The sequence below is a fragment of the Indicator indicator genome, chromosome Z (genome assembly GCF_027791375.1).
Source record: "Indicator indicator isolate 239-I01 chromosome Z, UM_Iind_1.1, whole genome shotgun sequence".
Lineage (NCBI taxonomy): Eukaryota > Metazoa > Chordata > Aves > Piciformes > Indicatoridae > Indicator > Indicator indicator.
Genome location: NC_072053.1, coordinates 54,851,848 through 54,866,201, shown reverse-complemented (window position 1 = coordinate 54,866,201; position 14,354 = coordinate 54,851,848). Strand labels below are relative to the sequence as shown.

Sequence of the window (14,354 nt, the reverse complement as noted above, 5' to 3'; positions counted from 1 at the left end):
GGTAAACTGCATTTATAAAAGATTTAAATTATGAACAGTTATTCTATTTTCCTGGAGTGGATTTTTGTTTATTTTACAGACAAATAAAATCACAGGCAAGTAAATGTAGCAGGAGGTATTGAAAACTAGTATTTTATTACAGAATCAGCTTAAATCTAAAGGTAAAAGACTAATGAAAATGAAATTAAAATCAAACTTCCTTAAATTTTTGAGGTTTAAGAAGCAGTGAATGGATATTAATCCTCAAAGATACAAAGTATCTAACACATTTCAGTTTTATCTTTTTTCCACTTTCTCTATGTCCTCATAACAGCTACAGTGAAGTCACAGAAGTGCCAACAAAAGGAAATACTTTGTCACAATCAAGCTGTGTGGGCCTGAAATAACCACATGCACAAGCATTTGCAAATTCAGAAATTATATTTCCCCTTTTGCTTTTGTAAGCAACTCCTGTTGAATTTACTTCAACTCTGGTTAAAGACTTCCCAATTTGTAGGGAAGCCGATTAAAAACCAAAAATTTAAAAATCACATTGTCCAATTTGTATGCCAGTACTGAGAAAAAGGAAATAGAGTAAGCCCTTAATGATAGTAAGTATTATGAGAAGCAGAATATATGCCTGGTTCTGTGCATCAGAATAACTTGGCAACATTAATACTAACAGCTACCTTCATGTGTGTAATGTGGAGCCACAATGAAGAAAGCATTCCTGAAAAGAACAGCCATTCTGAAGTTATGACGCAGGAATTTTTATTTTAATAACATGACAATAAAGTCTTTTCTTCCCCCTCCCTCCCCAAACTCTTACGAAGCTGTGCTCAAGATTCTGATCCCAAAGTCAGTTTATGGACTGTACTTGTCATGTAGTTAATACAGCAGTCATTTTTACTGAACAATTTTTAAATACCTATAAATACTAAGCTCCGCTATGCCAGTGGGAGAGAGGTCAATTGCTGTTGTGCCTGACATGCAAAGGCTAAAACTAAGGCTTAGGAAGCTTGGGGAGTAATTTTCATGTTTAAAGATCATAGCTATTACTTTTTTTTTTCAACTTGGTTAGTTTTATTTTTGAATGACCAATTATTTCAATTAACAGGTGTATAACAACAGCACTTTTCCAGAGTGGTTGTTAGGGCTTATATCCAAAGTTAGATATTTTTATGCTATGCTTGTTAAATTACAGAATCACAAAATGTTAGAGGTTGGAAGAGACCCCCAGAGATCATCAAATCCAACCCCTTTGCCAAAAGCAGGATCACCTAGGAGAGTCTGCACAGGAATGTACCCAGGTGGGTTTTGAATGTGTCCAGAGAAGGAGACTCCACAACCTCCCTGGGCAGCCTGTTCCAGTGCTCCATCACGCTCACAGTAAAGAAGTTTCTCCTCATGTTGAGGTGAAACCTTTTATGTTCAAGTTTGTATCCATTGTTCCTTGTCTTCTCACTGTGAACCACCAAAAAAAGATTGGCCCACTCCACTTGACATCCACACCTCAGATATTTATGCATGTTGATCAGATTCCCTCTCAGTCTTCTCAAAACTAAATGGCCCCAGGGCTCTCAGTCTCTCTTCACAGGGGAGATGCTCAAGTCCCCTAATCATCCTCGTGGCTCTCTGTTGGACTCTCTCCAGCAGGTCTCTGTCTCTCTTGAACTGGGGAGCCTAAAACTGGACGCAGTATTCCAGGTGTGGTCCCACCAGGGCAGAGTAGAGGGGAAGAAGAACCTCCCTAGACCTGCTGCACACACCTTTCTTGATGCACCCCAGGATACCATTGGCTCTCTTGGCCACAAGGGCACATTGCTGTCCCATGGAGGACTTGCTGTCCACTGGGACTTCAAAGTCTTTCTCTGTGGAGCTGCTTTCCAGCAGGGGTGCTCCTAACCTGCGCACATGCTGCTGTTAATCCTTCCCAGATGCAGGACCCTGCACTTGTCCTTATTAAACTTCATGAGGTTTGCCTGCACCCAACTCTCCAGCCTATCCAGGTCACATTGGATGGCTGCATAGCCTAATGGGATGTTACAGTGTGGTGGGTTGAAATCCCTGTCCCACACCAACAATAACCAGGCTAACTTAGTCTGGAAGCAGATGAAGCTGTATTTACAGGCAAAACTACAATCTATGATGAAATGCAATGAATATGTACAAATATACACTATTCACAACATTTACAAATAGGTACAATCAAAAGAAAAGCACAACAAAGCTCCCTGCACCCCCCTCCTGAGGGACCTCCACTTCTTTCCTCCCCCTCTTTCCCAGAGCAGGCAAAAGGCAAGAAAGCCAAGAAGCAGAGAGAGGTTTGTTAAACTTAACTTGTCAAGGTCAGTATGTGAATGTGTGTGTTTTATCTCCAGCCAGAAGAGAAATGCACAGCAGACAGACAGAGTCTGCCCGTACCTTGTTTTGAGTACTGATTCTTTAACATTTCTATCTCTCCAATGGAAGTGTTTAGAATAATCATTATTTTGCTTTCTTACACCCAATAGTGGTTTATTTACATTCTTTCACTTTTCTGCTTGAACTTTGTGAGAAAAATTAAAGACATAGTCTTAAAACCATCACTCTGTGACACTGATGAAAACCCTCTGAACTCTGTTGTCAAGCCAGTTTTCAATCCACCTCACTGACCAGCTGTCTAAGCCACACTTCCTGAGCTTTTCTATGAGGATGTTATGGGAGACAGTATCAAAAGTCTTAATGAAGTCAGGGTATATGACATCCACTGCTCTTCCTTCATCCACCCATTTGGTCATGGTTTCATAGAAGGCTATCAGATTAGTCAAGCAAGATCTCCTCTTTGTAAATCCATGTTAGCTACTGCTCGTAACCCTCTTTTTTTTCCATGTAGTTAGAGATGACCTCCAGGATGACCTACCATCATCTTTCCAGGGATGGTTGTGAGGCTGACTGGTCTGTAGTTGCCTGGGTCCTCCTTCTTGCCTCTTGTCACTGGAGTGACATTTGCTTTCTTCCAGTCACCAGGCACCTCTCCTGTTCTCCATGACTTTCCAAAAATGATGGAGAGAGCCTCAGCAACAGTGTCAGCCAGCTCTCTCAGCACACATGGATGCAGCCCATCAGGGCCCATGGATTTGTGTGTTTTCAGCTGCGACAAGTGATCTCTAACCCAGTCCTGACTAGTGGAGTGTCCACCTCCCTCCAGTTCTGCTCCCTTGCTTCCATAGACTGGGGTTCCTGAGGGCTGGTCTTAGGAGTAAAGACTGAGGCAAAGAAGGAAATTCAGCAACTCTGCCATCTCTGCATCCTCTGTTTTCATATCTCCCATATCATTCAGTAGTAGGCCCACCTTTTCCCTGCTTCCCCTTTTGTCATTGATGTATTTGAAAAAGCTCTTTCTGTTTTCTTTCACCTTCCTGGCAAGACTTAGTTCCAGGAGTGCCATGGCCTTTCTTGTTGCATCTCTTCTCTGGCTATATCTCTATAATCCTCCCAGCTGACCTTTTTTCCACATATCATAAACCTCCTTTTTGATTTTTTTCTGAGTGTTCCCTGCTGTGGCAGTGTTACGCTGATGCCTAGGGAATTTTCCACAGATCTTGAATAGAAAGTAGTAGAATGTAAATAAATTACCGTTGGATGCAAAAGAAAAATAATGATAAGGCCTAAATAATCCTATTGGTCTGATAACTAACATAAAGCTAGTTGTATAACTAACTTTTTCTCTTTCTTGGCTTCTTTGCTCTAGCTGATACTAGCTGGTACCTTTTGCTTGGCTGCTGCTGACCTTGGCCGTGTTCTTGTTGTGGCTAAGTACTAACAAGCTACTCTCTGCTTTTCTCTTCTCTTTTTCCTTGTACAGGGGGGAAGGGGGCAGAGAGGGGGAAGCTATTGGTAACCCATGGTTTTGTCCAGGGGGGTTCTTGTGTTGTTTATAAATTGTAAATACATGGAAATATCGTATATTTTTTATGTATTCATTGGATTTTGTATTTCTAGATTTTAGCCTGCTTGCAAATATAGATTCATTTGCTTCCAACTGAGCTGGTCTGGCAAGTTTTATTTGGGGGGTAATTCTCTCAAATTAGTTTGGGGGGTAATTTCAACCCATCATATCTGCTTACCCATGCAAGTCTCCTGCCTCCCTTAATTGATTTTTTTTCCAAGGGAAAAAATTTTTCTTGAGTTTGGAGGAGGTAATGTTTGAATATTAATCATCTCTCCAAAATGAAAAATTTGCCCTTCATTTTCAAGGAGAACTATGTGTTATCACTCCTTTCATGTAGAATTAGCAGCTACAACCTACACCTCTATACTATTGTAGTAAGGTATCTGCCATCCCTACTCATACTGAATGGTACTCCGAAGGAGGCCTATTAAAATGAGCAGGTTTACTTAACAGAATAAAACTCTGTCAATGTGAATTAGGGATGGGAGAATCTGATCAAAATAGAGAGGCAGTTGGCTTCTCATTGAGTAATTGTTCAACAGCACACTTTTCTTTAAAAAAGGCAATCCAATCTTAATAGGCTTGTCCAGCATGAACAGGAATTTTGTAACAACAGCAAAAGCCAAGACACCGAGTGTCTTCAACACAAGAAAGTCTTGCTTTACAAATTCTGCCCTGTGTCAATTAGTTACTAAGGCAGGCTTGCATACACAGGCTACAATACAGAACTAAAACCTGGAAGAAGCTTCAGGTTAAGGAGAAAGAACATTCAGATTACAATGACAATAAAACCTTACATACATGCTTTCAGTTTCTGTTAACAGTTGTCTTTAGGTTTTGATCAGCCATGTCTTACAGTGCTGGAGATTTAATGTGGAAACAACACTGTTTGATTTGCTGCTGATATTGCATTTTGATAATTCACGTACTTTAGGACCAAACTTTACTTCAGCAGTGTCTTTACAAGTAAGAGATGGTGTATCACCCCTGCCTGAAGTGACTTAAAAAGTAATTCCCATAGAGACCATCTTCCCAATCACTAAGTCTGAAATGCCAAAATACTGCTTGTAATATTAGGAGACTGTCACAGAAAAACAAAAATCTCCCTCTGATCACATGGTTCAAATAATTGCAGCAGTCAAGCAGAAGCATTTTTATATGGCCAGGACTCTGAATTATCACATTTTTTTACCTTTCAAATTTTACCTTTCACAAATAACCTTTCTGCATGTCTGATCACTATCACTACAGAAATAAATTTTCTACATGTAACTGAACACACATGCCATGCTTGTAACTGGGTAGTGTTCTACACCATATTTGGTCAGATTTTAGCAGCATCTTGTTATTTGTGCAAATTTATTAAATCTAGAGCATTTGACTGCTGTATCTTTCAGGCTATAATTACCTTCACCTTAGCAGAAAATTTGTATCTCATCTAGGTTACTTTGAGTCCCTTCCATAGAGAATCGAAAAAAAAAAAAGAGATGTATTTTCAGAGAACCAATCAACTCACTTTCCTCAGGATGACATTGTTGCTGAAGTTCTTAATTCTGTCTGGTTACTACAGAAAGTGCATACAGGACTAGCTTAAAACTGGATACTCAAATTTTATATAGTGAAAGCAGATTCAGTGGATCATAACAATTACTCTGTCTGAGGCAGCACAGTCATAATAATAAATTTTTTGTTTGCTATTGCCTGCAGCAAAACCAACACATCTTAGTGTTCCATTGTTGAAGTAGAGCTTTCAGCTAGGGAAAAATACCCTTATTTGTGCATTTAATTTGTCTTACCTGGAGTAAGAAGCACAGCCTCACAATGCTAGTTTCTCTGTCTCTCTTTTTTTTTTTTTCTCCCAGAAACAAAACTTAAAGTGTCAGTTTTCCTCACCCAGAAAAAAACAAATAAACAAACCACCAAATCAGAAAACAAAACCCAAAAAATCCCAAAACAAAACACCCCCTACCACCAACTATACAAAATAATCTGTGCTACATTTGTTGTGTAGTACTGTTTTTTTAATATACACGCTACTTCTTTTAAAGCCAAAACCAGCTCATTTCAAAACAGTGCCTTTGAAATGAGCTTACAACACCAAGGAGGATTGCACTGTTCTGACAGCACACTGATCCCAGCAAAAATGCCACTAGTAAAGTGGCTCAGCCTCTCCTGATACTTTGACATTTTTCCTAAGGGCTGTTTCTCTGCCTGCGGCACCCTCACTTTCAGCTAAATACCGGTTGTGTGATTGTATGCAGTATTCTTTGCACACACACAAATCTTTTTTTTCCAGCTTAGGACATCCAGCTTGGCACTTATCAAAAAAAGCAACTAGTTTTAGCAGTTTACAGGCATTCATTTCCCCCTTCCCCCAAATACATTAGTACTCTGCAGACCATTGCAAAGATCTATTCTGAATATGTTGAGAATCAATACTGAAGAACTGTGATGTCCTTGGAAATGTTTCCACTAACTTGTTGGGCTTCAGATCAAGCCCCAAAAATCACAAACAATGCTATTCAAGGAAATGTCCTAGAGCAGCATTTACCACTTGCTTATGTTGCAGTTAAGCATCTCTAAGGACTTGATGTGTGTGCTATTTCCTGAGTGGCCTTCTGGTAAGGTACTGCATTGGTTTGTGATAGGTGCAATTGATTAGCAGTGCAACAGAACTCTTACAGGGTTGGGCAGGTTCTTCAATTACTTGGTACTACAGTTGTCTAATAAGAATGCAATGAGAATGCAATTACATCCATTATCTCATCTTGTCTAATTGTTCAGATGATAAGCTGATCAGACTAGGAACGGTCTCCTGACATGCATACCGTTATTCTTGATGACCAGTGCTTCAGAGCAAACTTCGTAAAATACTAATATTATTATAGATACTAATATTATATAATATTACACTAATATTATATATTATACTAATATTGTTATATATATAAATACTAATAATTTGAAAATTCACATTATAAAATAGGTCTATATATCAAGTTTTCATAGAAGAAGACCTCCAAGACCCTCTATAAACTATAACATAAACCCACTTGATTCCTCCATCAAGCAGAAAAAAGCACTTTTACAGTGAGATATTGCAGCAAATGAACAGTACCCATGAAAGTGTGTAACTGGGGTTTTGGTAAAGGAAGATTAAGAGTCTGACATATCTAACTAAAATTAGTTCACAAAGCACATTTGCCTCATATACTGTCATTTTCATCACTCATTTTCAAAGTAAGACACTCCAGCTCAATCTGGAGGCATAGCTAAAACAAATCAAAGACAGGTGAGCAATTAGTGATTCTGTCAACTAGCCATCACTTCCTATAGATAGATACAATTTCCTTTGGGTTTTGTCTAGCATATCTATTTTAGCAAAATATGAATGAACCAAAAACACAGGGAAAAATCTTTCCCAATGATCTGATTTGGAAGCTAGGTGTATACCTGTTGTCTGTTTCAGTTAAAATCACCATAGTAATGACAATGTAAGAAAGAAAGCATGTATGAAAGAGACATACACCTGTACTGCTGAGTGTAATGCTGAACTCGCAGCATTGTTCTAACATTGATTCAGCACTTAACTGACAATTTCTAAAGACATCCAAGGAATATGATTAGTAAGCCTGAGTTATTAACAGTACAAGTAGCAGACCACTAACACAAACTTCCATTTGTCTACTGTGTATTATTAAAATTGTAGCTTTATTAGTATACTTATTTATTTTAGCAAATTAAATAAAATAATTAAATAAATACACCAGAAACCCCTAAAGAACAGAACTGACCTGCTCAAAAAGGAAAAACATATCTGCTGTCATAAAGAGCACAAGCGGCTGGAACTCTAATCTATCTGAAGCTGGCGAAACTCACCCTCTATTACAAGGCCTTAAAAACACTGAGTCTTCTCACGCTCACATGTCAGGCAGATGTGGAAAGGATCAATTTACAGCAAAGACTATGGGTGTAAGCTTTTGGGAGACCAGAGCCACTAGGAGTTTTATCAGATCTAGTGCACTGTGATATACTGACACATAAGCGAGTTTTTTTGTTGGTTTCGTTTGTGAAATATTTTTAATGCAATGAAATTTCAAATTTCAATTACAAGTTGGAAGTACTGTAGATTTCCTACAGAAAGGCCAAGATAATGTGAGAATATAGCCAGTACATGTTATATTTTTAAAAGGCTTTGAAAACAGAACAGGATAATGTCCTTCTCACTATTAGCCCTTCACACACAGGAATGATCTGCCTTAAGAGCAAGTTCGAAAATTCTGAAGGACCAGAAGGTAACGCTGTGCCTGTCTGATGTCAGTATTCAGTCACAGTTCAGAAGTAGGAAGATCCTGCTGCACAATGAATTCCTACAACTAACATGCCACTAAAATTGAGCTAGAGCAGGAAGTGAAGTAGCCGTATAAACTAAGCACATAATCCTCCTCCTCTGAGTAGAGAATGCAGCAAAACTCAATGACTACCTCTTGAGAAATTATGTCTGTATCTTCAAAATGTTCATCACTGGGAATGTATTAAAAAAATCTCCTGTAACTAAAAATTAAATGAATTAAGTACTGGAAGAGTAAGAATCTTTTTAGATATAGTCTCTTGTATTCAACAGTAGAAAGCTAAAGTTGCATTACTTCAATGCAGTAACTACAGAAAATTTCTACGCTGTTTTATGATTGCTTTCTGCTAATGTTAGTCTTGTTCTCATTACAAAGGTAAATTCTGCTATTAGTTACACTGGTTTGCCTCTGTTGCCACAACTAAGGACAGGATTAGGCTAGATTCCCTACTACTAATTTCTCTTTTCTTCTTCTCTGATTTTTGTTTTTATGATTAAGCCCAGCCTCCAGTATAAACTTCAGTATACTGGAGTGATTAACATTCTACAAATGAGAAGCATTTCGTTTAAGCATTACAATTTTACTTGGTAGAGTTGCAGAAGACTGGGAGATCTTGTGTCTTACAAAGAATTTTGTTGTTTCAATCTTGAAACACATTTCAGTTCTACAACTGAAACTTCATGCAAAAAAAATCATTCATTAGCAGATGATATTTAGAATTATTTCATTTTTATCTTTCCTCTCTCTGCTTTCACCTCAGGCTACTATCTATGTGCTAACAATAGAATACATTCAAGAATGACAAAACATTTTTGTAGCAGATAAGAAATGAAGGCCTTCTGTATATCCAGATGGCATCGTTGTTGATACAACAATCAAAGGTAATTTGGACAGTGGGTAGGTTCAGATATGCTCGATGGTAATATGAATTACCATGGGCATGAAATTATGTTCATACGTTCTGGAGTGTTATGCAATGCAAATGGAGAGATACACTTAGTTTTGCATTGTTCTTACAGAAAGTTTAAATATTTTGGCATGTTTCGATGTGGAAAATTAAATGGTTATTCAAGTATCATTTTTACTTGGTTTGGACTTCAGAGAAACATAAGTGGAAAAAATGAAGAAAAACACAGATTTTATTAACAAATTAAGGTGTAGTCATGCCAGTAAATAATCCACTTTCTCATATATTCCATTTAATATTCCTGATTATATTTGGGCTCAAAAACCCACATCCAATGATGTAAACAAAATACCATTCTGTAGTATATCACTGAAAAATGTAAAAACACCCAAACTAAACTCATGATGCCACAAAACACATTATTTTGATGATGACTGGCTTCTCTGTCCTGCACCCCTTAAGAACATAAGTGTTACACTAAAAAAACTCAATGCATTTTATTTCTATGAGTATCTTCTCTCCCCACCCCCCTTTTATTTTCTTTCCAAACAGCTTACCCAGATTTATGAACACTTTTGGAATCCTCTCTCCAAAACCATACATCATTCACATTTTTCAAGTGAATACATTATTTTCAAAAAGTACAATATGTAAAAAACCCCTGTATTTGTAGCATAGTCTGTAGTACCACAGAATATACCAACAGATAAGCAGGGATGGATTCAAAGCTTTGCTAAAGCCTGGCTGTGTCATTTTCAGCCAGTCACATGTAGGAGGATTTTGAAGGACACATCAGGCAACTAACACTGCATTTCCATTAGCGTTTTCCATCCTTCCCCTTTTGGCAGGGAGGGGGAGGCTGAATGACAGGGAGGGGAGGCTATCAGACTACTGCTTGAGAAAAATGCATCTTCTCTGGTTTCCTACATCCACAGCAAAGCACTGGCCTCCTTGCTGTAGGATGCCATGTGCCAAAAGCAGCTGGCAGGAGGATCACAGATTAATCTGAGCAGGCAGCTGTGCCTGGCACTTCAGATTGCATCGTGAACACAGGACCTCACTGCTGCTGAAACTTGCAGGCTAAAGGTATTGCCTGGGGGAACACAGGATTGCAATAACATAGCAAGTCTCGTATTTTTGTGTATATATGTACGAGAATTTTCGGATATACATACACAAATATACAGATACATATGCATGCACCCTTGGAAAAAAAAGCAGAACAATATTAAAAGAAATCCTACTACTTCTGGGTAGCACAGCTGATATTTAAATCTGATTTCTACTTTCTTCTTTTCATTTTATAGCATTGGTTCTCACTTACCTTTTTTGTTCAGGGATGTCTTCCAACAGCATACAAAGAAAATCCTGGAAAACCAACAAACGACCACAGTTAGTATATTTATGAAGACATAACTCATGCCTGCGTTGGTAGTGAGCAATGGATTTTTAAAGACTGCAGATAACAGAAAGTTAAGAAGTTTATATATCCACTATGGTGATATAAAGCTCAGTTATAAAGCTCAGTTATTTATATGGCATATGTTATGTTTGTCAGCTTTACAACCCACTCAAGCAAAAAGTGTCAATATTGAAAGAAAAAGCCTCTTGACTATTTTAACACAATCCCACATTGGCAGTTTTTATTTTTCTGAAATACGTACACACACAAACTATATTTAAAACTGTTAAAGGCTCCAGATCCACATATTTGAATGCTAAGAAACACCAGAAGTAAGGCTGTTTGTGCTCATGCTTTCACACTGTCTTTAATTATATAACCATGTTAGTTGTTTTTTCCCTTAATGCACAATCCTGATTGCACATCTACTCCTCATTCTGTTACAAAATTCATAATGTTGCTGCCAACCACACCAAGTAAGGAACAAATTCTTCAGAGAAAAGGTAGCTGGGATTTTAAAAATTAGTTTTCAAAGAAAGTGCAATGCCAGTGAAAAAATATTACAACAGCATGATAAGCCCTTCTCAGAAAGTAACTCCTGACATCATTCAAAAGTTCTCTGGTCCTCTTACTATACATGACCTAATTTTATTGACAATCACTTTAACGCAATGCAGTCCCCTGAACAATCTCATTAAAAGAGGATTTATTAACATTAATTATTCATTTATATGCTATTTCATAAAGAAATACATCTTCATTAATACCAATCTTTGCGGAGACAAGTTTCCTTGGCTAGTGATGTTCCTCACCACAATGTATGAGTGACAATGTTTCCCTGTTAGGGAAACAAAGAAAAAGTGATTCCACCATTGAAACTGCTGGTGACACAGTCAAGCCCTCCTCCTTTACATTACAGGTGAGATTCAGGCTATGATGCGGTGGCTGCAAAATTTGTTTACGACAAAATTTATGTTGCATAGTGCTGGACTCAATGCTGCAGCAAGAATGCCATCATTAACAGTGCCAGGAGTCCTTCTGTCCTAACTGCAGAGTATGGTTGGCATTATGATAAAATGTGAAATCCTCTTATTTCACATTATTACTTGCAGTTCTGTAGTGTTATTTTATGTGCAAACAGATAACTGCTGTCTCCTTTCACTTTTGGAAGCTTTGCTGGAAGTACAGAGCAAGCTTACATGGAAATACAAAAAGATCATAATTAGAGTTGTTTCAAAAATGTGTAAAAAGTAATATTGAAGTGGTCATACTTGACACTATTTGCACTGTCTCTGTACACAGTAATACAGTCTGATTTCCTCACTGGATCACACCAATTTTTGCAATCAATCCTACAGTATATTTGCAGATACTTCCAGTATCAGAGGTGTTATTTTATTCTCTACTAGGAAATGAAACATTTCCTTTATGATTAAAGATTTCTTCATTTTTCAAAATACAATTAAGGTAGTAACCACCTGTCCTGTTCAATTATTTGACTTTTCAGTAACTGCACTTGCTGAAATCAACAGCGTATTTTCACAGACAGTGTCTGCTTCTAGTAGTGATAATGCTCAATGTCTACAGTTTGTACCAAGGATTGGGAAACAGACCAAGGTCACTGTTCAATCTTATGTACTACATTGGGGGTACAGGGTAAAAGGTGATAAATCTTGTGTACTACGTTGAGGGGGCAGCTTAAAAGGTGACCCTAAACTGACCAACAAGGTATTCCATTCCATATATATCATATTTGGCATAAAGCCAATGGTGTGTGAGGAGGACTCTGTTCTGCCTTTGATCTTCATCTGTGTATTTCTGAATCTAATTGCAGAATCCAGGTTCTCATTCTGAATCTAGTTGCAGAATCCAGGTTCTCAATCGGGTTCCTGTCTGCCACAGAGTCCAGTTTGGGGCTTCCCCCGTGCCTACCCCCAGCATCAGTGGTGATGGTGAGGTAATTGCCATCTAGGAGATTTGGTTTGATATTGGGCTTGTATATATTTATATATATTTCATTTAGTTGTTTGTTGTTTTGTTGTGGTTTTTTTTTTAATTAAAGCAGTTTTAGTTTTCTTTTCCAATCCATAATTCTTTTTTTTTCTTTTCCCCGTTCAGAAGAGAGAGGGGTTAATAGAGAGCATCTGTCACTCATTTAGTGGCCAGCTGAGCCCTAACCATAGACACCATCATTCTACACACTTTCTCAAAATTAGGATTCACCTATTTTATTAAATTTAAAATTCTTTTATTGTGATGCTCCAAGAGTAGGAAAAAATGTATTACCACCTATCTCATATTTGCATGGCTTTTAGCATTTGTCTATTATCAAGACTGCATGTCACATCCCATTGTAAGTCTGGCTTTACCGTTCACAGTTTTGCCAAATGTGAACAGTCTGGAGTGAATTTTTATTATCAGGCTATTTTTTTCTCTCTCCCACCAGATGAAAATGTTTAGACGCGTTCAAAAGAAAAGTTAAGGGATAATGTGTGTGTGTGGGTTGTTAAGCCTTTATGGTATTTCTTTAAGAGGTTCTAGTGACCTTATACTTTGAAGCAAGGACTTGTAGACGACCATGATAATCATAAATAAATGCTGAGTCAAGATTGTAAAACAAATTGTAGTTTGTTTTCTGTCTTTATTGCAAGTAATTCAGTGAAGCCAGAAAGAAAATATGAGTTAGAATTCACCTGCTACCACAGTGCTGCATTATTAACAAACTGGCCTATATTCATGTGATTGAACAATCTCTCTTCTCTACATACTCCTGTTCTTCCGTGACCAGAAATCCAGATGCTAGAAAACAGTTTTTCCCTATCCTGTATAAAGTAACTGTTCTTCTACAGTTTGTGGAATTTTATTGATATTTGGCCAAACTGGAAAAGCCTTTGAAAAATTAATTCACACACATTCACTAAGGATTTGCTGTGCCCTCATAATTAAATTCCCTAAAGACTCTTGTCTGCTCTCACCATAGTCTAGACTGAATTCAACAATGTTAATCACAACTGCAACTTTGGGCTGCTGCCCAGCTGATAAAGTCTAGATACAGACTGAACTGACATCCAGCAATTTTCTCTGCACTGTTAACATAGACAGTATGCCTGAATCAAAGGCAAAGAGTGGAAGCCAAATAACTGAGAAGTAGGCTGGGAGACATAATCTTGAGAGCCCTTGGAATGAAGGTTACTTGAAGCAGTAACTAGACAGACCTGAGTTTAAAGACCTTATATCTCAACATAAAAATGCTATATATTATTCCAATTCTTCTCAATGGCCTACGTGTTTCTGCTCTTGGACTGTTGATCACACATGTAGGTATTATATAAAGAACACTGACTATTAACAGAAAGATTTTACTCTCTTTAGGAAAAGCTCAGGTCTAGATATTTCAAGTATCCTATGACCAACAGATAGTTTCAGTTAAATTCTCTAAATGAAATATAAATGGGGTACATAACAACAATGGAGATCTTATGACTAAAAGTGATACATCTAAAAGGACATTCAGCTGTCACCAAACCAATTCCAAATATATAAAATTCCTTATGGAAATTACCTGCTCAAAGTTAAACTTTCCCTATCCATTATGCGGTTTGCAAATGGCGTAACTAAATGGTAAATGTTACCTTGTCTCTTTTGTGTGGAAAAATAAATAGTAAGCACCTCCTCATTTATATTCCTGGCTCATATTAAATAAAGTCAACAACTTTCTGAAATCCTGTTCTTGGGAGGTTGGTAAAAAAAAACTACCAAGAGTAAGCAAGACTCTTTAAC

General features: G+C 37.6%; 1 protein-coding gene across 1 annotated transcript in view; it reads right to left on the bottom strand.

Annotated features, from left to right (window-relative positions):
* Nucleotides 1-14,354, bottom strand: part of AOPEP (aminopeptidase O (putative)) — a 226,758-nt gene that overhangs the window by 101,961 nt on the left and 110,443 nt on the right. The window contains exon 12 of the mRNA XM_054397593.1: nucleotides 10,497-10,540. Within this exon, the coding sequence (XP_054253568.1) occupies nucleotides 10,497-10,540 (44 nt within the window). The remainder of the gene's footprint in view (nucleotides 1-10,496; nucleotides 10,541-14,354) is intronic.